Raw genomic sequence first — 26,551 nt, 5'->3', positions numbered from 1 at the left:
CATTTCTTAAAAAGACTAAACTAATACCTAATTTTACTCCAGTGAAATCTGTTCTTCTCAAATTGATAGCTTCTAAGTATATAGGAAACACATGTATAACACATCAGATGTGGACTGTCAAATTTTTATCCAACCTACTATCCCAGGAGTTTGAGACCATTTGCATACAGGGAAAAATTTCTAAAAAACACCAAAATATACTGTATAATAGTTTTATTTTTCTCATTTTACTATTTTTACATTTTATGCACAAATATTTTTTATCTGAGTAAAAATAGAAAATAACTTTTATGTAAAATTACAAAAAAAATAAAAACCACAAAGAAATACGTAATTGTTATTATGACAGTATAAGTGTCTTTATTTAAAGAGTAAAAATGTATGCAAAAATCCTCCTCCCTCTTACAAAAGACTGAGAATATTTTTTTCTGGCAGCAAGTGAAATATTACTGAAATATCAATATTTTTATATCTAGATATGAAGACATTAAGTTAGTCACAGGTTGTTTTGAAATTATGAATTTTAAAACATTTTTTGTGCTATTTCAAAGATACATTAGTTTTAAAAGGCAGTAGCATAAATGATGAATATGAAAAACAGCAGACCTCATCAAAAATACTCAGAGGCACAACCTTTAAAGAAATACTGTACTTGAGTTTCACCATTTATCAGGGGAGAAAAACAACTCAACAGTTTTTCCTAGTTCACTGACATGGATCGTTACAAAGATGAATGTGATGAGTCGATTCATGTGACGATAAACCACACAGCAATTCTGCCTAATTCGTTTGATCTTCTGATGCCAACACGAATTTCCAAACGTAAGGCTAGCAAGACAGGTATGAAAGTTGGCTCACTTGAGACTCTCGTGTGGGGAAAAAAAATTTTAAAGCAAAAATGAACAGTTCATTATTATTGTACTTATATGGTATAGAAATATGACCAATAATTTTATTCTTCCTTTGAATATACTACAAATTCTCTTATGAAAATTCATTCATAAAAACAGAGCAAAGAATGAAAAGCATGAACTATATTTTCTTTCACAACCCAAGTTATCTTTTAATAAAAGAAGACTCCCTGGCTTCCTGATCATTGTAATCTCAGTAAGGACAATGGAAATAGTTTATATGTAAGTTGAGGCAAAGTAACAGAAGTTTCTTGAAACAATTTAGAGAAACTGATCTCATTACTTTACCTGTATTATGGTGCATAAAATAATGATGAGAGGCAAAGAAGAAAAAAGAAACAGCACTTGATCATGTATGAGAACTGTCTCTGTTCAAATGATAATGAGGAATAAAATTAAAACTGCAAAAGGAAGAAAATGGATAGAATGTGTTTTTTTAAAAAAGGTGTCTGAGGAATGCTTAAAGGAAAAAAGACGTAACAGTTTGATTTTAGGGATCAAAAACAAATCTGGATGTTTCTTGCCTTAAAAATACACATACATGTAGTTGAGACAAAACAGAGGTATGTCATCTTGGCTAAAACTTTAACATAATGTCTCCCCCAAAGCATTTTAAATCCAAAAGTCAACAATTTTAAGTTCTTGATAATACACCAGTAGACTTTTTTTTTTTAAAGTATAAGTAACTTGTCAACTTCCCAGGCCATAAGAGGATGGTGTAAAACCTTCTTTTTAGCTACCTATTTGTTATCTGAAACTAGAACTTCTATATATTACTTCGTACTGCTATTCTACTCAGATACTCTTGCAATCATAGCATCCAACTTAAACTAATACTTTGTCAGTTTATTCTGTATGTGTTTATATAACGGTAAAAATGGAAATTATACATTTTTTTTTCTTTTTGGATTCTACTGCAAGGTCTTAAAAGAGTTAGTCTTAACACAGTAATAGAAATGGGCTGACATTACACGTGGTTGCAGTCCTACACCGTAACACTTAATATTATGACGAGGTGACCAGAAAAGGAGGGCATAGATTCCTTCCTCTCCTCCTCACTCCTGAGATCCCTGCCTCCTAAGGTTCCTTCCAAACCACTACTTAGTCCTGGCGGCAGCAACTACGAACAACGCCACTCTGCCTGCATCACCACAGCCCTTTCCTCCTCGTTAGTCAAAAGCATTAAATGAGCTCTTCTCATAAAGCTGTTTAGGGGGATGGATCTGATGAGGGAGAAGGTACATAAAGTAATACTTGAGAATCAATCTTCTGCTATAAGAGGATTAAAAGCTATTTGTCAGTATCTCATATCATGATTCATGCATAACACCTTAAAAACGAAAAGAAAAAAAAGGAAGCAAGGAAACCAAGCAAAGCAAGCAAGCGAAAAAGAAAGGCATCTAGCCATTTCTGTTTAGCGTTGGCTGGTGGTTAAGTGAAGAGTTTCATGTTTTTAAGAATTATTTACTTTTTAAAGAATTTTTGACATGAATTATTATCTTTTGAAATATCTTTCCTTTTGAATATCATTATGTCTTCATTTATATGTGTGTACATGTATATACATATAAGATGGTCAACTGGACATGTACATACATATCCATACACTCATACATATATAATATTCATAAGGAAAAATCAAATGGAAAATTTTGTTTTAAGAGAGAACTGCCTATACTGGAGGTCAAAATCTCCTTTTAAAACTATGTGCAAGTAATTCACAAATGTCTTGAAAGGTAAACTACTGCTGACTGATTTAAAGTCTTCATTTCATCAGAAACACAAGACTGTATAAGCTGTTTGGTACAACAAACCAGCACTACAGCGTAATTAAAAAAAAAAAAAAAAAAGGAAGCCGTATCAAACCAAACTAAACTTTTATTTTCTGGTTGAGGTATACTTTTTCAGTTTTTTAAATCTCTGACAGGAAAAACAGAGATCATTTCAGGATTTTTGTAGTAGTTGGTTTATTAGAATTTAATGCCTCTCTTATAATAATTTAAATTCTTGGCCTGACATTATGAATAATCTATACAGTAAGTCCTTAAAATTGGCTTGAGTAAAGCCATACTTAAACCTGGATCTCCTTCTTCGGCACTGCTCTTCTGCCAGTGTGTTTATTGTCCTTTGCTTGCAAATATATAAATTACTTTAATAACGTGATACTCTTAGTTTAGTAATTTATTAATATTATAATTTTATTTGATATGACTACTTTAGCCCTGCTTAATTAGATGAAATAGGCATACATGCTTTAGCGGTGAAAAATTCCATTTTCTGGTTCTATGTAAAGCAACATCTAAAGCAGCAGAGAGGGGAAACAGTTACATTTTCAAAAGTAGTTAAGCCAGACTGTTTCCTGGAGATACTTCATTTATTTTCCATCCTCGACGCTACTGGCTGTTTTTGGTAGGGCTAGACATTAATACTGACCACTGTAGCTTTCCTGACTGTTAACAAACTATCCCACAATGAACCTGCCTAAAGACACTGTGGGGATCCTTTAACATGTACACATTTTCTAAAATATATGCTCAAAGTAAAAAGATCCAAATTCACAAGAGTATGAAATATTTATAAAAAAATCATGCATGTACAGTCTAGAAATAAAAGAAGATTCAAATTCAGTAATAAAGGTAAGAGCAATACTTGCTCTAATATTTAAGAAAAACCTTGGACTCCCAGAACGTCCTGGGCTCAGTTATCCTTTTCTGTTTGTAGAGACGCAGTAGCCAGGGCCACTGCTGTGACTGGCTGGGCAATCCCATGGAGCTGCATCTTTGCAAGTTTCTTCTGTTCACATTCTGTGACCAAACGGTTCAACTCTGCTGCACTGTATCCAATAAGAGTCTTCAAGTCACAGACAAACTTGTACACAAATCTCTTGCCTTGAACTTTACAAATCATGTCCCCATCGTAATAGTACCTTTAAAAAGAGAAAAACACACTAGGACTATATAAAAATATGTGGGCTTCTTGCAGTATTTGTTTGTGTTAGACTATTCCATAAGCAGAAGCCTAGGAGAGTATGAAAGCTATCACAAGGGCAATTAACATTAAATGTTTCTACATAACTTCAGTGTTACTACCAGAGGAAACTTCAAAGCATTATTAGCTAAACTCTCAATGCTAAGTACTCCAAAAATTTTATATGCTAAATCTTCAAAGTTTATCTTCAACAACTATGATAAAACGTTGATTTAAAAATAAACACCATTAAGCAAAACAAAAAACCCTGCAAGTAGTAATAGAATCTGAGAATACAAGCTTTGAATCAGAACGCCAAGATTCAAAACTAACATCTCAACTTACCACCCTTTGTGACCATGGGAAAGCCACATTTTCTCTAAGCTTTTATTTCTCATTTAAAAGGTGAGGTTAAAACAGTACTAACCCTCATAGAATTGCTGAAGATTAAAAGGATTATCTTTGTAAAGTGCATATTAGCACACAATGACTGGCACATATAGCCCTCTACAAAATAGAAACCATGTTGGTAACTAAGAATCCACATAGATATGAAGAAAAATTTAATACACATATTCTTTGGGTTGTTGGAATGTCCACTTCTTCTCTGTCTTGTACAAAATCCTTTATTATGTAGCCATGCCTTCACCTTTATCATTTTAATATGTAAAGACTTTCCTTCCAGAGAAATTCTCCAAACCAATAGGGAGCCTCAAAAGTATAAGCAAAAGGGCTTAAAAAAAAAAAAAAAAAAGAGAGAGAGAGGAAAAACAGGAGAGAAGACATCATAAAGAAACAATGCTTCTAAACCTACACAGGTTCATCTGAGGAAAGCACTCCACAGACGTCTGGTTTACTGCTGCTTTCTATGGCGATAGAAACGGAACTGGATTTATACTTACTCTGGAAAACAGACTTTATTTACCTCTACGCATGGCCAATTCCAAAAGTAGGGAAAAAAAGATACCTTTCTGGGCTGGCAGATTGTGAAGCTTTTATTGTAAAACTGCACTGCCCATTTGCACCCATTTGACAAAGTGCTGTTACAAAAGAAACAACTATTTTCAAAAGTACCAGTAATATAACCTACCACATTTAGCAGACTTTTATTATAAAAGTCACTCATTTTAACCCAAAATCCATTAATGAAAAGACTACATGTAAGAAATTATGCCACCTTTCCTTAATTCTAGAACAACTGAAGTATAATGGTTATGCTCACCTTCCCAGTAAGAGATGTAACATAGTCTTGTGTCTCCTTTTTTGACAATTACATTAATACAGAATTTAGATCTCAACCCACAAACCACCAACTGCTTGTCATCCGGTAAAAATGCTGCAGGCATTTCAATTTCTTAGGAAAATTTCTACATAATATGTAAGGCTGTTACCGGACACTTGGGAAAAAGGGAAAATGAAGAAGGAAAGTGGTTTCATATTTCTAGGAGGAGAATGGAATTGGTATAATCTTGTTTTTTGGTAAGATGTTATAAAAAACACACACACCTAAGTTTTAATTTTGATTAACACAAGTTTACTTAATCCTTCCTTCAATCTAGCAGATGTATCATACGACAGCATGTAACAGCACTCACTGCAACTGTCCCCTCTAAAATGAAGAAAGTAGAAAGGTCCACAATACCTATGTTTTCATGAACATGATTTCTTCCCTCTTTTTTAAAAAAAACCTGTATTTTTAAAAACCTTTTAAATTGCAAAATCACAAACAGAAAGGACATAAAGTGAACAGCTCAGTGATTTATTACAAAGTGAATATTCACCTGTTAACTATGACTGAGGTCAGGAAACAGAACACTGCCAGCACCCCAGAACCCCTCCACGGCCCCTCCCAATCATCACCCCTCCCTTGCTCTAAAACGTTAACACGATCCTTTCATGATAATGAGTTCATTGCTCTTTTTCATACTCTTATCACCCAAATATGCATCCATAAATGCTGTAATCTAGTCTTCTTGGTTTTTTAACTCCACTATATAAATGCATTCATACAGTTACACTCTTTTGTCTCTGGAATTTTTCACTGAACATTATGATTGTGAGGTTCACCCACATAAGTCCACGTTCATGGGTACACTGTATTCTCCTGTATAGCACAGTTTATTTATTCACTCTACTCTTGATAGACATTTGGGTAGTTTCCACTTTGGGGATGTTACAGATAATGCTGCAGTGAGCATGCATGTGGACATATGTGTACATTTTTGTTTGCTAACACTCAGAAGAGAAAAACCTGGATTACTGGTCACAGATTACATTCCTATCAAAAGTGTAGAAGCATTCGAACTGCTCCATGTCACCAACACTTGGTACCGGCAATTACTTTGATTTTAGCCATTCTGGGATGTGTACTGTGCCATTACATTGTGGTTTTAAAATTCATTTCCCTGATCACTAATGAGATTGTGCACTAGTGCATATATCCACTGGTCATTTAGATGATCTCTAAAATTGTCTACTAAGTGTCTCTTGCCCATCTTTTCTAATTCTCCTACGGCTCTGTAAGAGTTCTTTAGATATCCCAGATCAGTCTTACGTCTGGTATGTATGGCTTGCCTTTCAATCTCTTGATGGCTGCTTCTGATGACCAGAAGTTTTTAATTTAAATGTAGTCCAGTTTATTTATCTTTTCCATTAGGTTAGTGCTTTTGCTTCAGTTTAAAGTCTTCTTCTCACCTACCAAAGTCATGCAGGTATCTCTAGAAGCTTTCCTGTTACCACTTTTCACATAAGCTACATGGGACGATTCTTAGTATGCTATGAGGAAGGGGTCAATATGGACAGTCAACTGTCCCAGCACTACTGATTGAAAAGTAGGTCTTCTCCCCACTGCCATCTTTAAGTCAAATGTCCCTATATTCTTGGTTCTATTTGGACTATCTAATTTGTGGTCTATTTGTCCATCCTAAGCAAATAGCACACTGTCTTACTGTAGTAGCTTTACAGTGAGTTTCAATATCCTGTAAAGCAAGTCTTCCCACTTTATCTTCTTCAGGTGTCCTGGTTATTGTGATACTTTATATTCCTCTATAAATTTTATAATTATCTTGTCAAGTTCTATGAAAAAACTTATTCAGGAACTTACTGCACTGAAATTTAGGCCAATCTAGGGAAAAGTGACATCTTAATTATTAACTCTAATAATTCATCTGTAATTTTGAGGGGGCTTGAATGTACACAATTACATCAACTGTCAAAAACGACAGTTTTAATTCTGATTATATTGAAAGGATCTTTAGACAGCTGGCAAAGTGTTTGAGATTGAATAAGTGATAAGCACATTGAAAATAAAGCATTAGTTATTTATGTATGCTAAGAAAAACACATGGTCACTCTGGAAAAGGAAAATGATCATGATAAACTATGTTATCGTACTTACACGGCCATGATCCTGTAACAGTGAACACTGTTCTAACCAACACTTCTGCATAACTATATAATTATATAATTAAACTGGGATGAAGAGATGGAAAGTGTGTTTGTGTGTGTCATGATGAGAGGTAAATCATGATCTCTCAGTGTGAAATTCACAATGAATTTCCTCAAGTGAAACACGAGGCAGCAGTAAAAGCATGTTATTTAGAAATACAGTACAGAACTGTCTTATGAAATCTTATCAAACTCTTCCAAAAAATAGACACAATTCCTATATATTCTACTTCTCAGAAGCTTAAGTGCACATACTGAATTTCCATCACTATAGTAGGCATAACTTCTGACAGTAATTATGTCAAAAAATTTCACACCACTATGAGAAATTACCAATAATTATTCTATTCCAACTCAACCGATATAAAGGTTGGATATTCAAATTTAGGCAGATTGTAGAAGAAGAAAAAACAGGGAAATGGGTTAATATTTTGCAATTATAAAAACTGACAAAATCTGTGTATTTGCTAGAATTTACACTCACTCAATTCACCTGTGCCAAATGACAGCATTTCTGTTACGTACATAACACAAACCTCAAAGATTAAATATGTTGGCTTTAAACATGGTAGTATAAGCTTTTAAATCAGATAAAAACAAGTAATCTTAGAATCATTAAAAAGATTTTGTGTACCTCAAATTACTACTAAAAATCTTTTGAAGAAGTAATTTTTAACATAAGTGTAAAAAATTTTAGCAAAAAAAAGTTGGAAACAACATTTATAAACAAGTCAAATATTTTAACATCATTCCAGAACAACGATTATGCCTAGAAAAAGAAGCCATTTTAACGAACGTATGATACTTGAAAAAAGAAAGTAATAAATGCTTACCTTAACGCACGACTAAGTTTCTCATAGTTCATTGTAGGTTTATTTTTACGTTGTCCCCATTTTTGTGCAACCAGTTCAGGCTGATTTAGCTTAAATTCTCCTTCATCACCAACCCAAGAAATGCAGTCTCGAGCATCCTTGTCAGTAAGAAGTTCTAGCAAAAACTGCCACAGCTGGATTTGGCCGTTGTTTCCTAAACAATTGACAAGAATGACAGGTACTGACCACAGTGCTATGGATGAACAGAAGGTCAAAGGCAAACACAGGGTCTCTGGGTCATCTCTCAGCCACACTCAAAACACAGATGTTTGTTACAAATGCCATGTAAGCACTGCCAGAGTAACAGTCCATATTTACATTTTTTTATGCAGCAAAATAAAACAAAACATATGTAACAAATATCAGATGATAATGCACAAATACCTGTCCTGTTCCCAGGAGAACTTCGATCTTCCCCTGAAATCCTTGGAGCTCTCTGTACTTTAGCTGCCTTTGCACTACTGTTTATAGCTTTAATGGCAGTTGGTGTAGCCGACTGCACTGATGCTGGAATAATTTGCACAGCTGCAAAGAAAGACAAGGGAAAAAAATCATTTTTTCTCCTTCCAATACAAGCAGTGAAAAGAAATTGCTGAAAGAAATAAAACACAATTAGTTTAACTAATGCCCTTCTAATTACCTCAACAAAAGTTTAGGGGATAAGGTATAATGTTTGCATTACAGTTTATGAACCTTAACTCAGTGAATAAAAGGTGGTCTCCTTATTTTAGAAAAACTTAGTGATGAATATATATTTGATAAAGTTATAAAAACATTTATTTTTAAAAAATACTTGTTCATAAAATATGGTCTATCAAATTTTGGAGAATGTGGACAAATGAGAATTCATATTCCACTGTTGATAAGAGTACAAATACACCACTTGAGAAAAACTTTGGTAATACCTAGTAAGGTCGAAAGGGTAGAAACTCTATGATATTACAACCAGAGAATCTTACACACATTCTTACAAGTACTCATTTAATGACATTCACAAAGTTTTAAGAATAGTATACACAGCAGTAAAAATGAATAGAATCGAGCTGTATGTATTAACATGGGTCTCATAAATGTTAAACAAAAAAGCAAGTTATAAAAGGATATGCAATTATTATTTTACCCCAAAAATATAAAAATATGTTAAACAATGCTATAAAGTGTTCATGGTTACACAGTTGGTAAAAATATAAAATATGCACAGAATAATAAACATCAAGTTCAGGACATTTAAAATGGATCTACAACAGGAAGATATATAAAGTTTTCTCTCTTATAGTGTACATAGATGTTGGCTATACTTTATTTCTTTGTGTATCTAAAGTACTTCATATAAAATTTAAAAATCTTTTTTTTTTTTTTACTATCTTGCAGTACTAAATAAAGAAAACATTTCTTATTGATAAAAGAGCCATATATTATGGGCACAAGAATACTCACGTTGATCAATTGTAACTATCTCATTCATCTGTTGTTCTTGGCTTGCCAATACATCTGAAGAACAAACATAAAAACTTTTATTTTCATTTAAAACCAGAAATGCAAACCCCAATCCAGTAAAATTTAACTTAATAAAAGAAATATCACAATTAAAAACCAAACAAATAAAAAAACCCAAAATATCAAACAATTGAAACTTATTGGCATAATAACCTAAAAAATACTTGATAGTCATTTTATACAGAAAAGATATTTTTAAGAGAAGTAACAGAGGGAAAGCTCCAATTTCTTTTAAGGTTCAGGAAAGTTATTCAAAGAACTAAATGTAAATATCTATATCTAAATCTATTTTTTATCTACACAAAATCATGTAAAACAGGAAACCTTCAAGATCAGATCAAAGATGAGAATATACACCACACTGAAATTATTTAGATATACATTCTTCATCAAAAAGTCTCCCTCAAAATGATTGGAGAGATCATCATAATTTACTGATCTAACATGTTTTTGAATAAAACTGTTTGAACTTTATAATGCTTCTTCTAAAAGATAGCTAAATTTTCATTAAAACTAGCTGTCCTCAATGTCACATCTGAACTAAATAAGTTAACAAGTCTACAAATACAGCTCTCAGCATAAGAGTTACAGTGTAAAAGGCCCTAACAACTCTTCGGAGAACCTTTCATTACTCATCTGTTGCTGTTCCCTACTCTTTACCTCTTGGACAAGTTACACTTCCCAGTCTATATCCTTCAGTCTGTTTAGTGCCCATCACAGACTGGATGCTTCTCTCTTGAACTGAAACTGTACCCAGCAGTCATCTGTGTACTGAGTGAGTCCTGGGGCCTGGGCTCCCACCACAGTTCTACCTGGGGGTCTTGAGTTTAGGAATTTAAACAACTGTATAGGACTACCCTCAGACAGATCTGGGTTATGATCTTAGCACTCACTGGCTGTGCTGACTAAGGAAAACTATTCAACCAACTTGAACACTGATTTCCTCATTTTTAAATGAGATACCCTCATCTACCACTTCACGAGATTGTTGTGAGGATTAAAGGGAAATGTTTTTAAGAGGCACAATGCCTAAAACACAGTTAACTTTCCAGTATATTAAAGACACTACTCTTTTACCCAGATTCCTAGTTCTGAGCAGTCTTCCCAAGAACACTTCTCCCTCTTGAAGAAAAATCCATGCTTTATATTTGTGACACATTTCTCCCAAAATTTTATAAGAGTGTCCTGAAGAGGCAAAGTGCTATTGAAAATGAAACTGTTCCATTCGTGACTGTAAATGAACACAGTGCCCTAGCCAAAAAAGAGGCAAGAGCAAGTCCTCACCACACAGCACAGGTGTTACCAACCTGTAAGATCAGCTTCTCAGCCCTGATTTTCAGAATGGAGTTTGGTTTGTTTCCTGGGAACTCTCCAGATGGAAGGCAGAACACAGAATGAGAGGGCTTTTTGAAAGGTTGGCCCAAGACCATATAGGCCCCTCTAAACATCATGCTCCTTTGTAGCCCTCACAGCCCAGCCACGCACAAGGGCAGCAGAACCCAAGAGGCAAAGCCCTGGGAGATACCTAGAGATAGAGCACTATCTGCTCAGGACTGCTTCTCCCTGCTAGATCACTGAGGAACAGACAACAGATGCTGGCTTAATAAATGACTTTCAGAAATATGTTGTAGACTTCATTCTACAAGAGGGGCCAGAGACGCAGACTGTGCTCATAGGAGCCTGTCTGAGAAAGTTAAGACTTGAGAATTAGAGAAAGTCTGTCAGAAACAGCCTTACACACCAGCCTACCCGCTCCCAAAGTCTGAACTGAGCACTGGATTCCCACACCAGATGGGACTTCCTTGCCAGGCAGAGCAAAGACCCACGGTCAGATAAGCAAGGAGCTCCCGGAGATACTCATCTAGCTCTGGGGCTTTGTTACTTCTGAACACAAGACAATTCCAGGGCAGAGCATTCTTGAAGAAGACCCATTCTACTGCAAGGACGTGGAACGATACACAAGGTTCCTCCGCCCCCTGTGCAGGAAAGGTCTCTGAATGAGCTTTAACGCTTGAGAAGCACCAGGAGAACCAGAAAGAGACAACCGACAAACTGCTGGCCTGGGAGAGACAGAGAATACCATGGATTTGAGAAAAACTGAACTGTAGTCTAAACACTGTCCTTGTTCTATTCTTGAGAGTTCCTATAAGAAAATGTTTCAGTAAACGTGACTGATGTTAAGAATCTGAAACAATTCAGTTTACATTCCTCATCTGAGAAGTTCTGCAAAGAAGAAAACCTGTGAAGCCAAGGACAAACCAACCTTCAACCACAACATTCAACCTGCTATCTAACAGGAACTGAAACTGGAAATAAACCCTGTAAATGGAATGATTGTAATAATTTTTTCAGATACTTCTTCCCTCCTAATATTTCAGAGAACCAACACAAGAGAGATACTACCAATAAAAACAATGAAGTAAAGCCTCTCCACAGAGCTCATTTCTTACTCAACAGCAGAGAATGCACCCTGGATCAACGACTGTGAAAAATCCCTCCACCAGAGCTGTCCCCTCATCGGTACACAGCAGAGAAAACGCTACCAGTTACATCTTTATCCATAACCATTAGAAGAACAGTGTCCTGTTTACACTTTCTTAAAAACATGCGAACTTGGCTAGCACAGCTGATTTATGTAATAGTGTTAGGAAGTGGGTCACTGTTAGGATACTTTAACAGTCATTGAAATTTAAGACAGATTAAAACTCAAAGAAAATAACTCATATTTGAACTCTTTCTGTTGGACAGTCAAGTGGTTTCTAATTTCTCTAGTCACTTAATCATTTTAAGAATGTCTGTGGAGCAACACGGGAACATGATAACCTCCAATTCAAGATGGTCGGCTGCATACTTACACTTTCCCCTTTTCCCTTAAGATCCATTCAATTAAAAGATATTTTAAAAGAATTAACCCCAGTAATGAAGACAATGAGAGGGAAGCCATCCGTGAATAGATAATCTTAAATTTCTAGAAGATGAGCATAAATGGAAGAACTGGCTGATGAAACAAAAGTCAACAAGCAGAGTATAAGTGCAGGGGCACAGAATCTTACTTAAGAACTCGGATTCCAGTGTTGGTCAGCTTGGGTTTGAATCCCGGCTCTGCCACTCCCTAGTCCTATAACACTGTGAGGGCTTTCTAAGCCTCAGTTTCTTATCTAAAAAAATAAGGGAAGTAATGCTCTGTGGCATTAGTACAGGACTAAATAATACATACAAAGCCCTCAGCGCAGCCTCACACAGTCAATACATGTTAGTTATTATTGCTATTATCAATGAACAAGATGAAAACAAAGTTATAAAGAAATTCAATTACACTTAGGTTACAATGCAAATAGATAATAATTTCAATTTTGTACATTTTCGAAGAAGTTCCAGATGACTCCAGAGAATTTCTCCCCGAGGGACCCGCTGAAAAAAATCTTCTTGGTTGAGGCTACATAGTTCTCTTCCAGAAATATTCAGCGTAGCGAGGTCGATGTCGGTCATGCTGAATTCCTTCATTACCCAAACCACCCAATGCAGGACTTGGTCTGTGGACCACTGTATGGGATCTATAAAGAGAAAAATACTATGATTGGTCCAATTGCATCTTAAATATTATATAAACTTACAGTTAACTTGTCAACACACACACATAGATAAAACCCAACAGGTTTTTTTAACTCCCAAGTAAGTGAAGTAAATAAATTCATTATATGAACTAAAAAGATTTTTATGCTCTATTTTCTCCTTAGCTCCTTTTCAATTTCTTAATCTAAATTTTTGATGGATTCATTTGTTTCTATCAGTTAGTCTAGAATTTTATCAAGAAAAACAAAATGCAAAACTGCCCTCCAGTGGGCCAAATGCAAGAATAAAATACATAATTAATCCTAGAGAAAATGGAATAAGTTATTCAAGTTTTAAAAATTATTTTGTGGTACTGTATATATGATGCACTGAAAAAAACTATAAGGGGTTTCTGAGGAGCTAGACTTATTCCAGAATATAAACAATGTAATCTTTCCTCACTTCTGCTTCTTATAAAAAGCTAGTTGCTCCTTCACTTACCCGTTTGGTGGCACTTACAATAAGCTACTCGTACATTTACTCAACTGTCTTTCCCCTATAAAATCTTTAGGTCTTAAATACAAGGACTGTGTCTTATAAGCCTGTGGATTATAAGGACTGTTTTAAATATGAGGATTGTATCTTCAGAGCTTACCACAGTGCATACATTTGTTGAATATATAAAAGATGAATCCAAATAGTTTCATTTTCTTCATTATTTTTTTTACTATCAAATGAATTCACAAACGAAAAAGATGGCCAACATGTATAAATATTATTGTGTCCCTGGAACCTAACAGTGCATTCTACTCACAGAACTTTAATAAATACTAACTGAATTCATTTTGGTATAGGTACTTCTGCTTGGAGAAGATAATCTGTCCAAATAACTGGTTATACACTCCCAAGATACATGTTATTCAGTAAGAAAACAGGTGGGAAAAATAACTTTCAGGTACTTATCAAGAGCCAATTTACAGGAAAAATGAATCAAATATAATTAGACAGAATTGACAGCCACAGAACTGATTTTTTTATTTGATTTTTTTCACAAAGAAGTTAAGGGGGGAGGATTCTGAAGATGGCAGCAATTTTTTTTTAATTTCCCTGAATGCACACATTAAAAAAAACAAAACACTAACAACAACTAGAGAGCAAAACCAGAAATCCATGGACATTTACAATAAATCAGGTGATGTGGGATCTCCATGGAACCCAAAATACACACAGGTAAAGACACAGCAGTAACAGCCACAAGAGCTGTGAGTATCAGCATCTAAACAGGAGAGAGCGAAGAGGAAAACAAAGGGACATCTGACGCATTCTCCATCCTGGGCCTGGGAAACCTCAACACAGCCAGGAAGTATTGCTTGAAAGCACAACAGGCCAAGCTGAAAGGAGCAGCTCAAAGTAGGTTAGCCCAACACAGCAGCAGTGGAGTACTGAGTCCATAGTAGCTGTAAAGGGGCTGGAACCATGTACTTGTGAGCTTTTCAAACTAAGCCAAGATCACTTCCAGGAGAGGGGAACACAATTAGCAGAAACTGGTGGGAGGGAAATCGAAGTTGAGCAGTATAGGAACACCTGGGAAAGGGACAGGGAAAGAGGAGGTCCAGATACAAGTGGAGTAAGGGACAGGCAGGAACCGAGAAAGCAAGAGGCTCTACTTTTTAATACAAGTCAGAAACAGCAGAAGGAGTTCTGGAAAGTTAGAAAAGCGTCTATCCGGCAGGGAGGGTAGAGCTCAAGTGGTAGAGCAATGCTTAACATGCACAAGGTCCTGTGTTCAATCCCCAGTACCTCCTCTAAAAATAAACCTAATTACCTCCTCCCCACAAAATAAACAAATTAAAAACTTATAAAAAGAAATTAAAGAAAAAAAAAAAGAAAAAAAAGCAAAGCTACCTATCCTGAACCACACTTCAAAGTTCAAGTCAGTGCGTTTATTTACATAAACAAAGAAGTATCAAGATCAAAAAGTTAGGGGAAAATAGTACTCATCTGTCTTACTTTCTTACGTAGTATCAGGAGTTCTGGTTTAACGTAACTAATTGCCATGCATGTTGTCCCTGACTCTTTGCTCTAAGTCCCTAGTAAAATGACAGTAAAGACATTTCTGAAAAATGTAAACTCATAGGAACATGAGTGGGAAATGACAGAAATGGATGAGACGGCAAGCAGCTTTTTGGAAGACAATAAGCAAAGTAAAAAAATCAAGTGGAATAAAAGCAGCTATGACCTAATAGCCATCACGGAGGAAACCAGTAAGGAGCGAGAGCGTTCCTGCCTCTGGAGCTTCTACTGACTCAGGTCACGGTGGTTCCAGGTTGTAGGAGGTTTAAGTGGAGAATGAGACTAATTTAAAGTCTACAGTGTGGTTAGAAACCCCAGGGCCTCTCCTTCATTCTCAGGAGCCAACTGAATGGAAGCATCCCCTACATGTGGACACTAGGAACACATCAGATCAGGGAGGATATGAAGCAGATACTGAAATAATTTCTTAATACATTTGTATTTCCAGCACCATTATGTGTTACAGTCCAAAAAAAAAAAAAAAAAGATACATGAAAAATTAACATATTTCCTAAAAATTCTACATTTAAAAGAGATAACTCACTCACCCTAGTGTCTTCTATGTGAAGCTTAATTCTGTTTATCCTACCTAACATCATTATTTTGCATTTGATTACCGTAGGGTATCCCAAGACGCTCCTGCTCTTTCCTGTAACCTTCCAGGGCGGCAGCCCATCTCGTCACCTGTTCTGAGGTTTCATCGGAAATGGTTGTAATGTGCTTTGTGCCATCAAGAGTTATCACTTGAGCTTCCTCAACAAGATGTGCTTCTGCTTCAGCATGGTGGGCATCTGGATCAATAACCACTTCAACTGTTTCCGCAGGTTTAACAATTTCCAGGATGTTTAGCTTTGGTTCAATTCCTTAACAGTGATTTACCAAAAGGATAAGAAAAGCAAAAACATGAAAGTCACTAACAAATTAAAATTTAGTTTACTTTATATGTTCTCTAATGGTAGAGCAAAACTCAATTTTAAATATTTTTTAGCATTATGTCTAGAGAACTTAACAAATTTCTATTAAATGATAAAAACAAAAATTCAACAGAACTTTGGTAGATTAAAAAAATTACTGTATCAATATTAATTTCCTGATTTTGATAACTGAACTGTGGTCATGTAAAAAGAATTCTTGTTTTTGGAAAACACACATACTAATGTATTTAAAGATAGAAAGGAATCATGTCTACATCTTACTCTTAAACAGGTCAAAAACAATGTGGGGATGAGGGAGAGAGAGAATAAAACAAAAGTAATAAAATTTTACATTTGTAGAATCTGGGTAAAGAATATCCAGGAATTTTTACTACACTTGCAACTTTTCCACAAGTCTAAAATAATTTAAGACCACCACCACCACCACCACCCCCTCCCACCCTCACACATACACCCTACGTACAAATATTTAACTAAACTAGGGAGAGTACAAATGAGTAGCTATCCATCCTCAGAACTTTAAGTCTTTCTAAGCAAATTGTTTACTGACTGCTTTTAGAAGACAAAGTATATGTTTTAAAAATAAACAGACACTGAGTATGTTAAATTCACATCATTAAATTCTGATTTTCATTTTCAACTGAATAAAGAAAAACCTAAATACTTAAGATATTCAAAATGTAATAGCCCTTTATGAAATAATCTCAGATACTTATGTTAAATGACAGCTCTAAGGAACTATCAGACTACTTAACAGCTACTGTTTACTGTTCAGTTACAATCTATATCAAAATTCAATCAAAGTACATTTGAAAGAAAAAACAAAACTCAATTTCAGTATCGTAAAATTCTATCGTGAAACCAATTCAATCATGAAAACCAGTATTATAAGAAAATACACTGCTATCACCCATTAGGTGGTATAAACAGAAGTCACTTTTTCAAATATACATGAGAAGAAAATCATAATTTTTGAAAAGAATTTTTCCTTAAATTTATCCCCTAATCTTCCATTCAAATTTTATGAAGTCAACTTCTTAAACACGCCTGCACTGAGAGATAACCATGCTTTTAAAAATAAAAACAAAAACTGATTTTCTTTTCTATTCCCAACAATAGTAAATCCTGGAGAAATTAAGGATCAGAAGTAAGTAATTACCATTTTTATAATCTGAAGAAAACTTTGGATTGTGAAACAGAATTGTAAGCAATAAAACATGTTCAAAGATTAAAATTAGTCTAAAACTCTGGTTAGAAAACCCAACAGGCCACATTTAAAAAGACTAAGATTCAACCCACCAAAATTTTCCTAATTTTCTAACTTGTGTACTTAACACAGATTAATAAAATACTGTGATGGATCTGGCTGACTGGGTCACCCACATTCTTTGCAAATTCCTCTGTCTGTGTTAAACTGTAGAGACTAGGTTCCCTTGCAGCTAGGGTTTCCAGGTGTGATTTAGGTTCTAGAATCACGAGCATGAGCCTTCTATTTGGAAATGAGTAGAGGAGACAAGCATGCACATGGCATCCACGTTTTGGCTGATGTGGATCACTGAAAAGGCAGCATGGTTCCAGGTTGACAGCTACAGTGGCGGCTTTCAGATCTGGCATTTTCCACATCCTGGCAGAGCAGCAGCTTCCTTGGCAGTGCAGTTCTGTGATGGGGCTGCGGCATTCTTAGAAAGTCCCCTAGACCTGTTCTTCTAGTCCTCCCTGTGGTCCTGCTATTTACTACCCTACAATATATCCTTTCCTGATAAAGAAGGGACAATGTGTTATACTATCTGTTTCACCCCAACAGGTAAAACAATTAAATCAAAAATATGAATATTTGGCTATAACATTACATTAAGTAATTGACAACCATCTAAAACTGAGTTCCCGTATTAGAAAAACATGAGCTGAAATTTTTAAATAACATTAAAAGTAACTTACCTTGGTAAGAAATTACCTGTACACTAAGCTGTACAGTTCCATCTGTTTTTACTCCTTGGTCAAATAAACTTCGTTCTGGATCCAGCTGAAGATGGGTAAAATGAGTAAGATTATTTTAGCTCAGTCATCTCGTTTAGTATAAATGGATATGTCAAACAGGACTTAATTACTGAAGCATACTAATTAAATTATAAAAACACATTTAATTATTCAAGTTGTCATACCATTTAATTCTTTGCCAAAACTGAGAATAATTTAACCACTGTGGTAGCAATTAAGGACAAGACAAGCAACAGGATTTAAGTGGGGGTCTCCTCTAGCCCCGGAGTCTAGTTTAGAATGTTAAATGATGCCAAAAGGCAACGATTTCTGTAAAAGTATTTAAAGTAGAAGAGAATGCACTTTATCTGCCATGAATAAGCAGAGGTATTTTATTAGGGGGGACAATTTATACAAATTAATTTACATAATTCTTGCCATATATATCTCCCTTGTAAACAACAATACACATTCAAGAGCAAGGTTAACTCTGAATTTCTGATCATAAAGTTACAGGACTTACAACCTATTATCCGACCTAGCTATGAATATGTTTTATCATAATTATATATCCTTTCAGGATCTTTCAGTATCAGTGCTTCTGAATGCATTTCACACAAATGGCAAATTGATGACAAAAGTAACTCTGACTTCCAGACATTCTGTCACCAGTTTAAAAACAGGCTTCCACTATTAATCCTTTTGACTAATGTATATCTCTGTGTGTCTGCGTATCATACAGCTGGATGGACAAAGCTCCTCCCACTCTCATTCTCAAGAATTCAGCCAGCACTCTAGTCATGGTACAAACACATTTTCTAATATTAAAAGCGTCACATACATAAAGCCTAAAACCTTACGTGGCTATGCATCTAACTTAAGCAGAGATGGGAAAAGCTGTGTCACCCTGCAGACAGATCAAACGTGGCAGCTTCACTCCTTAATACAATAGTCTCTGCCTGATATTTTGTTAAAAAATTCTCATTTTGAGATTTCCCCCCTCTCTAGTGGACACTGGTATTGTCTACCAGAAGCTGAAGCCTGTGTACCTCTGGAAGAGGGCTCTTAGGTGCTAAATACACTAGCTAGTTCAGTAGGAGCCGGCCCAACGACAAAACTCAATCATGGTATTAGATCTTGGGTCATATTCCTTAGAGAAGTGCAACTCAACTGCTGTTCAGCAGCTTTCAGGCCAAGATTCATCTGAAAATACAAGAGCATTACCACAAGCACTGTGACTCCAACTGCGTTTCTGCATTCGTGTCTTGACATGGAAAACAGAAGATGCTATCCTCCCACCCTTTTGAGGAGAGGAAGGGGGACAGGAAGAAATGCAAAATGCCCTAGATCCAAGACTAGCTCTGAATTCTATGATACTATAAATTTTGCATATTTTCTTTTACTCAACTAATATTTATCGAGGACCTATGATATATTGGGTGCTGTGCAGGTCATATTTTCATTTTGGTTAGGTCAGGTATTGTAAGAGCAATAACAAATGTCAGAGCTGAAAGACAAGGAAGAGATTGAGTCCAGATTCCCCACAATTTTACACATGAAAAAAAATCAGGTCAAGTCCAGTGACACTGAGTTAGTCAATAAAAACTTTCTTAAAAAGTCAGCTTCAAACAAGTGAAGAGAGTTTTGGAGTCACACAGGCCTGGGTGCAAATTTCAATGCACCCCTTTGTAGCTATGCATTAGGTAAATTACTTAATTTCTTTAAATCTCAGTCTCCACGTCTGCAGAATATGATTAAGAATATGGTGACTTCAAAGACTGAAGTGAAGAATAAATGCAACAATTTAGAAATGTTCTGCAGAAAATTTTCTATTCAGTGTAAACTGCCCATATAGCTTTAGTTCACCAAATTTTAATGGTTGCCCTGAATTCCAATCTATAGAGTTTATTTATCTAACTCTCTGTTTTTGGATCATTTGAGATAGCTTCTGCACAACCATGCAATGTACATTTCAGAGGTACACCTTTGTTCACCCAGGTGAGCATGTCTTTAAGAACAATTCCTTGAGGTGGAACTGCTAGATACTCCACATTCAACATTAACAGACACTAAATGCTATATTACCTTCCAGAAAGACTGTGCTAATTTATCCTTTCAGTATTGAGAGAAGAAAAACCTTAAATCCTAAAATTATACTATTATTAGATGCACTTATATTCTTTAGTTTTAGAAGAGCAACTTCCCTTCCCCCAATATTTACTAGACTTACCGAAAAGAAAGAAGTATGGTTAAATGGCAACTAAAATTCAAAAATTTCATTAAAACATTTCAATTTGTTCTACATCAATATCTTATTTTAAAATAGTAGACATAACAATGATCTGAATTTTTTAAAAAGTATGGCAAACGTTCTGTAATACATGGAATAGCTATATCACAAGGCGGGGGCGGGGGATGAGTAAAGAATAAAGCAAACCAAATGATCCAAAAAATGACATACTATACTTTAGCATGAGTTAGTATTAAAAAACAGAATAAACTCCTAGTATTTACTCACACGCTCCAGGAAGGCCTGGAGAAACTATTTGAGCAATCCTGTCTAGGCTACTGCCTTTTATACATAAAAATACTCCCTTGCTTGAAAGAACACCATAGAACATGACTATACATATGCCACAAACATAAAATATTATTATCATATATATTATTATAAATATATATGTGTATACATAGATATTTAAATTTTTATCTAAAATATACTGCTGGAGCAAATAAAGATTGAAGGGAATGTAAAATCATTCAGTCAAATCATCTCTTTATAAAGATGAGGAAACTAATGCACTAAGAAGTTAAAAGCTATTTAGAAACAGGGTACAAGGAGGACACACTCCTTCAGCTTCCAAGGTCAATGTGCTTCCCACAGCTCTAAATTTAAGCTCTGATTCAAATAGATTTAAACTTCTCATTTTCTATATGTGAAAGTAAAAAAAAAAAAAAAAAAAAGAACGCTTGATTACTCAATATTTTAAAAATAAATTTAAATAAAGGAAATTCTGTTGAAAGAATTCTTTTTATTTCTAAATGCTTAAATTTTATAATAATATAGGTCAAATCTAGGTTCAGAGAGAAAGGCTAGAGCTATAGAAATAAAAGGCCAACAACAAAAGAATTCTAATGCAGACATAAGTGCTGAAATAGAAATCTCAAAAAAGAAAAAGAGAATACCTGGATATCTTGCAGACAAATTTCATGAGCATCCAAAGAACACTGTAGTCGTGGTTCCAGTAGTTTCTTTAAATTGCCTATTGGCTCATTGATGTCTATGGCCTGGCTTACACATTCGGCTGGGGTGTAGGTTTGTTCCACAATGCTAACGAATATAATGTTAAAGGATATAGCAGTTAAGAATTACATTTCTACCCTGGATGTTAATGTAACAATGTGTTCAATATAAAATTCAACACCAAAACACATTTCTGGTCTTTGAAGCTCATTTCTGCAAAGGACATCTTTCATAGTGGTAGGCTCATCACCAACCAGCGTTGCCAAACTGAACAGTGAATCACAGAGAAACGCCAGCTTGCAATTTAAAGCAACCTTGCAAATATGCCTTGTTACGTATATATATATGTGTGTGTGTTTGTGTATATATACAAATATTGCACATACAACATTTAAGGGGAGATCTTTACGTTTATATATTTCTAAGTTATTTTAGACTCAAAAAAGAATATAAAAAGTCTCAAAATTTGTATGCCATCTCTACTAGTCAATTTCCCTTCCCAACATAAATACAATTTAATAATATAAATTATAAAATAGTTCCCATTTAATCTACTGGTTATAATCACCACAGATCCACCATAAATAATATTATATTATTCCTTTAAAACTCTCTAAGGGCTCTTTTGCATTGTTAGTTCATACTCTGAATTCTATGGAACCATAGCTCCTTAAGGGTAAAATCTTTGGTAAGCAATCCTATATATCTTTTGTGAATCCTTATTTGAGGCCAAACAGAAGACAGTAATATTTGCTGAATTGGTAAATCTAGAATTCAATTATGTTTCACACGTTTAATTTAAATATGATTTAAAACTCACTTGCAGTTGTCAAAAACAGTATGTCCTTAAAAACTTGTCAAGTTCCATTTCACATAAATTCCAAGCCTAATGCAATTTATATAGCATATTCATTGATTGTATTTAGCTTAAATTCCTTCTAAAACTTTTAACATTTACAAAATAGATGACTCATAACTGAAGAAAACAAGATTTTAAAATAATAGTGAACTATTATTATGCTTATTTGTGAGGGTAAAATAATTGGGGTTTTTGGTTAAGTATTTTTACCAAATACTTCAGCTGTAGTGCAGTGGGCTATATTTTTCCTTTCTTTGTAACAGTAATTCTTTAAAAGAGTCAGATATCACTTTGAGACAGATTTTTAAGGACCTACTTTACATAAGCTCAACATTTAAAACATTTTTAATATTCTGTTGCCACTATTTACACCTTGGGAAACTTCATACAAAAATCTGAGTATCAACTTCTCTCAAAAAAAAAGTGTGGATGATCTCCCATAACTAGATCTAAATTCCTGCTACAGCCAGATGGCCACCACTGCCCCCTTCGCCAGTAACCTGCTGCTACCCGCCAGGCGAGCAGTAACTACCAACAGCGGTAACTACCAATCTCTCAAGTGAGACATGGACAAAGGTTTTCGAAAGGGGGCAAACAGTAAAAACTTTAGATTCTGTAGACCATGAATGTGTATATAAAAATAAATACATGTACGTGAGGCTTCAAGATGGCCCAAAGATCCTCACCTCCTAATATTATACTTCCCTCCCGAACTGTACCAAGGTTGGACTGTGTGACCAAAGGACTAAGGCTGTGACATATGTGTCGCTTCTTAGATTAAGTTATTTAAAAAGATACCGATGCGAATGCTCTCTCAGACTACTTGTTTTCGGGAAAGCTGGCTGCCATGTCACGCGCAGCCCTACACAGAAGCCCACGTGATGAGGAAGTGAGTGGTCCTGCCACCAATCTCATGAGTGATCTCGGCAACAGACATACCAGCCCCAGTCAACTCTTGAGATGACTGCAGTCCAGACTGACAGCTTAACTGCAAGCTCATGAAATACTCTGAGCCAGAACTATCCAGCTAAACTTCTAGGTTCCTGACTCTGAGAAACTGTGCAATAACAACAGTTGGGTGTTTCAAGCCGCCAAGTTTTGGGGTAATTTGCTACATAAAGAAATAAATGTATGTATGTATGTATGTATGTATGTATGTGTGTGTGTGTGTGTGTGTGTGTGTGTGTGTGTTTGTGTGTGTGTGTGTGTATGAAAATTTTAAAAGGCATGTAGTCTATTGTTTCTTTGGCTGGGGAAAATTTCATAATCAAACATGTTGAAAAGGTCCATTAAAAATTTAAGATCTCCCAGGCAGTCATGTCAAGGTATTTTAGACCTTTTCTGTGAGGAAAATGTTCCTATGTCAGGACATGGTGAGAGAGGACAGGACTGAGGACAACTAAAATGGGGTTTGTCTTTTGAGCTAGAGTCAGGCGTCTCCTTTGAGCAGAAAAGGTGGTGTGGTTGGGGGCCTGAGGGCAAAAAAAATGGGGGAATGGGGGAGCTAATCATTAACTGGCATAAAATCTCAATTATGCAAGACAAATAAGTTGTTGAGATCTGTTGTACAACATTGTGCCTACAGTTGACAATATCATACTGTACACTTAAAAATTTGTTGAGGGTAGACTGCATGTTAAGTATTCTTTCCACAATAAAATCATCCTTATTTTATCCTTAGTAATCTTGTCCGTTCCCACTGTAGCTGTTCTAAAGCTCTGTAACTCTACAGAAGTTTTCGACTACTCTTTAGCCCCTTTTACCTTCGGCATATTAAAATATCTCACCTCCGGCTTTACAGAGTAAAGCAGAATCATTAGACATTACCTTCCTCAACCTTTTTGACTCCCAAATCTCTATTTTTACCCACATTCTCTCCTTGGATTCTGAACTCACTACAACTGCCCTCCTTCCTTAACAGAGAAAGTAATATTCTATTACTGTTCCAAAAACGAACACCTTCCACGACTCTGCATGCTTAGTAATGTGGTGGCTCCCAGCTGTATCTCCTCAAATACATGGTGGTCCCTACAAGGGCAGGTTATAGTCTCACTGATTCATGTACTCCTGATAGGTACTAGTTGTTAAATTCGTTCAGGTTGTGAATTAAAACTCTTCCTGAAATAAAGATAATCAGCACAGACAAGAAGAGAAAGAATCAAACAGTGCCCAAGGATAAAAAACCATCACAATCAATTGCTTGATCATTATCACCTACGCTTATTACTATCTTCGGTTTAAAACTACCTTTTCCTCCCAGCTACAAACCCATTAAGTTAGAGAAAAAAGGCAATACATTATCCCCCCAAATGCTGAGGTCAGTTGAAAAAAAGGAAAAGGGCCCCAAAGAACTCTGGCTTGATCCTTAATTTTAATTCGGCATGCTGATAATATAAAAGTGGTCAATTCAAAAAATACTAACCTTTCTTCTGTGCACTCTGGTTTCTCTGTTCCATCAATCTCAATTTCTATCAGCTCCTCTGCTTCTCTCTTCGTCATGGTTGAAGTATTTCAAAAGCTCAGCCCTATAAGAGTTAAATTTTAAGACATTCTGAAATTATCTGCATAAACAGAAATGCTATGTAAGAAGCAAAAACTCAATTCAAATAAAATCAGAGGTAAGCAGGAGGAAGTAACCTTCACATGTAAAGGAAAATCCATAATTTATAGATATTTACAAACTAGTTTTTGTTTAATGATATTTATTAACCAGACATGACATCATCATCACTCCACTGGATGTTCTGGGATGTTTTTCACCCAATCTTAGCTCAGTAAATTAATTTAAGCTACTCCAAAATCAAGTGACAAGTATGTCAACTATATTAAAGCAATTCAGTCTTAATAAAAGACTCAAACCTGCAGCTTAAAAATCAACATGGAGATGAACCATTTACAACTGTTCAGCTAAAAACTGTACCTTATTAGCAGAATTTACTGCAAACCACTGAACTAACAGAGTAATACAAAGTTAATCCTGGCTATGATTTTTGTTACAAATTACATATCTTATAAATGCCAGTGTAATAATCTCAAACAGCAAAATAAAATAAAATCACTATAGATATTTGCATTACTGCCTAAATACACACCATCACCAGTACAAGAGCCACCACCATCTCTCACTGGAATGCTCCAACAGCCTCTTCCTAACATGTTTCCCTGTGCTGCTGCCCTTGTCCCCCTACAATGTGGTCTCAGTCAGTACACAGCAGTGACCTTTTTTAAAAGTGCAGTTACATCATAGCACTCCTTTGATTGATACCAATCACAGTGAAACCTAAAGACTTTCCGATGGCCAGCAAGGCCCTATGTGAGCTACTCCCCATTCCATTACTACTGACTCCCTCGCCCACACTGGCCTCCTTGCTTGTCCTAGCTTTGTTCGTTCTTCTTGTCCCAGCATTCATCCTCTAACCGACTACAGCATTCATTTACTATAGTCTTTCTTTTTCTGTTGGCTCATTATCAAAGTGCGAAGAGCAAAACTGTCCAAACGTGACCCCAGGAACTTAAGTTGGTTTCTCTGGACTGGGGACTTCCCCTAGCTCCTAGAAGTGGGACAGGCTGTACCAGCTCTCAACTTTTCCAGGAACCAAGATCTCTGCGGTAGGCACAATAATGACCCAGAACTTGTGATTACATTCTATCATATGGCAAAGAAGAATTAAGGTTACTAATCAGCTGACCTGAACATAAAGAGAGTAGCCTAGATTATCCACATGAGTCCAATGAAATCACTTTCTTAAACTGAAGAGGTCGAGTGATTCAAAGTGAGAAGGGCTCGACTAGCTGGCTGTGACTAGTTTTGAGGATGAAAGTAAGTGGCCACAAGCCAAGGAATGCACACAGCCTCTAGAAGTGGGAAAAGAAAAGAAACAGGTCCTCCCTCACAGCCTCCAGAAGAAACACAGCTCTGCCAACATCTGATTTCACTTTTGACTTCAAGAACTGTATGGTGATAAATTGGTGTTTTTAAGCCCCTAGGTCAGTAGCAATGTGTCACAGCAGCACTAGGAAACAACACAGGCTTCTTTCCCACTTCAGAAATGGCTGTAACTCTCCACAGGGCCGAACACCTCCAGCTGCTCCAGAGCTGGTTCTGACAACTTGGTCCACAAATTGCTGGCATCCGAATCTAGAATGCCTGGTACAAAAATGATGATTTTCAACACATTTCCCCTATAAGAAGAAAGAACAATAAAAGCGTGGGGCTC

General features: G+C 35.7%; 1 protein-coding gene across 3 annotated transcripts in view; it reads right to left on the bottom strand.

Moving 5' to 3' along the window:
- Nucleotides 1–334: 334 nt before the first annotated feature.
- The window catches only part of GABPA (GA binding protein transcription factor subunit alpha), a 31,105-nt gene continuing 4,888 nt past the window's right edge, over nt 335–26,551 (bottom strand). For all 3 annotated transcript variants that reach the window (XM_010977393.3, XM_031458182.2, XM_064496567.1), the window contains exons 2-10: nt 24,757–24,859; nt 21,418–21,562; nt 18,193–18,277; nt 15,937–16,182; nt 13,054–13,248; nt 9,635–9,688; nt 8,582–8,722; nt 8,159–8,351; nt 335–3,837 (exon numbers count right to left, since the gene is read on the bottom strand). In XM_010977393.3, coding sequence (XP_010975695.1) covers nt 3,609–3,837; nt 8,159–8,351; nt 8,582–8,722; nt 9,635–9,688; nt 13,054–13,248; nt 15,937–16,182; nt 18,193–18,277; nt 21,418–21,562; nt 24,757–24,833 — 1,365 coding nt within the window. In that variant the 5' untranslated portion in view covers nt 24,834–24,859 and the 3' untranslated portion in view covers nt 335–3,608. The remainder of the gene's footprint in view (nt 3,838–8,158; nt 8,352–8,581; nt 8,723–9,634; nt 9,689–13,053; nt 13,249–15,936; nt 16,183–18,192; nt 18,278–21,417; nt 21,563–24,756; nt 24,860–26,551) is intronic.

The sequence above is a fragment of the Camelus dromedarius genome, chromosome 2 (assembly GCF_036321535.1).
Source record: "Camelus dromedarius isolate mCamDro1 chromosome 2, mCamDro1.pat, whole genome shotgun sequence".
Taxonomy (NCBI): domain Eukaryota; kingdom Metazoa; phylum Chordata; class Mammalia; order Artiodactyla; family Camelidae; genus Camelus; species Camelus dromedarius.
This window is presented reverse-complemented; position numbering and strand designations above follow the sequence as displayed.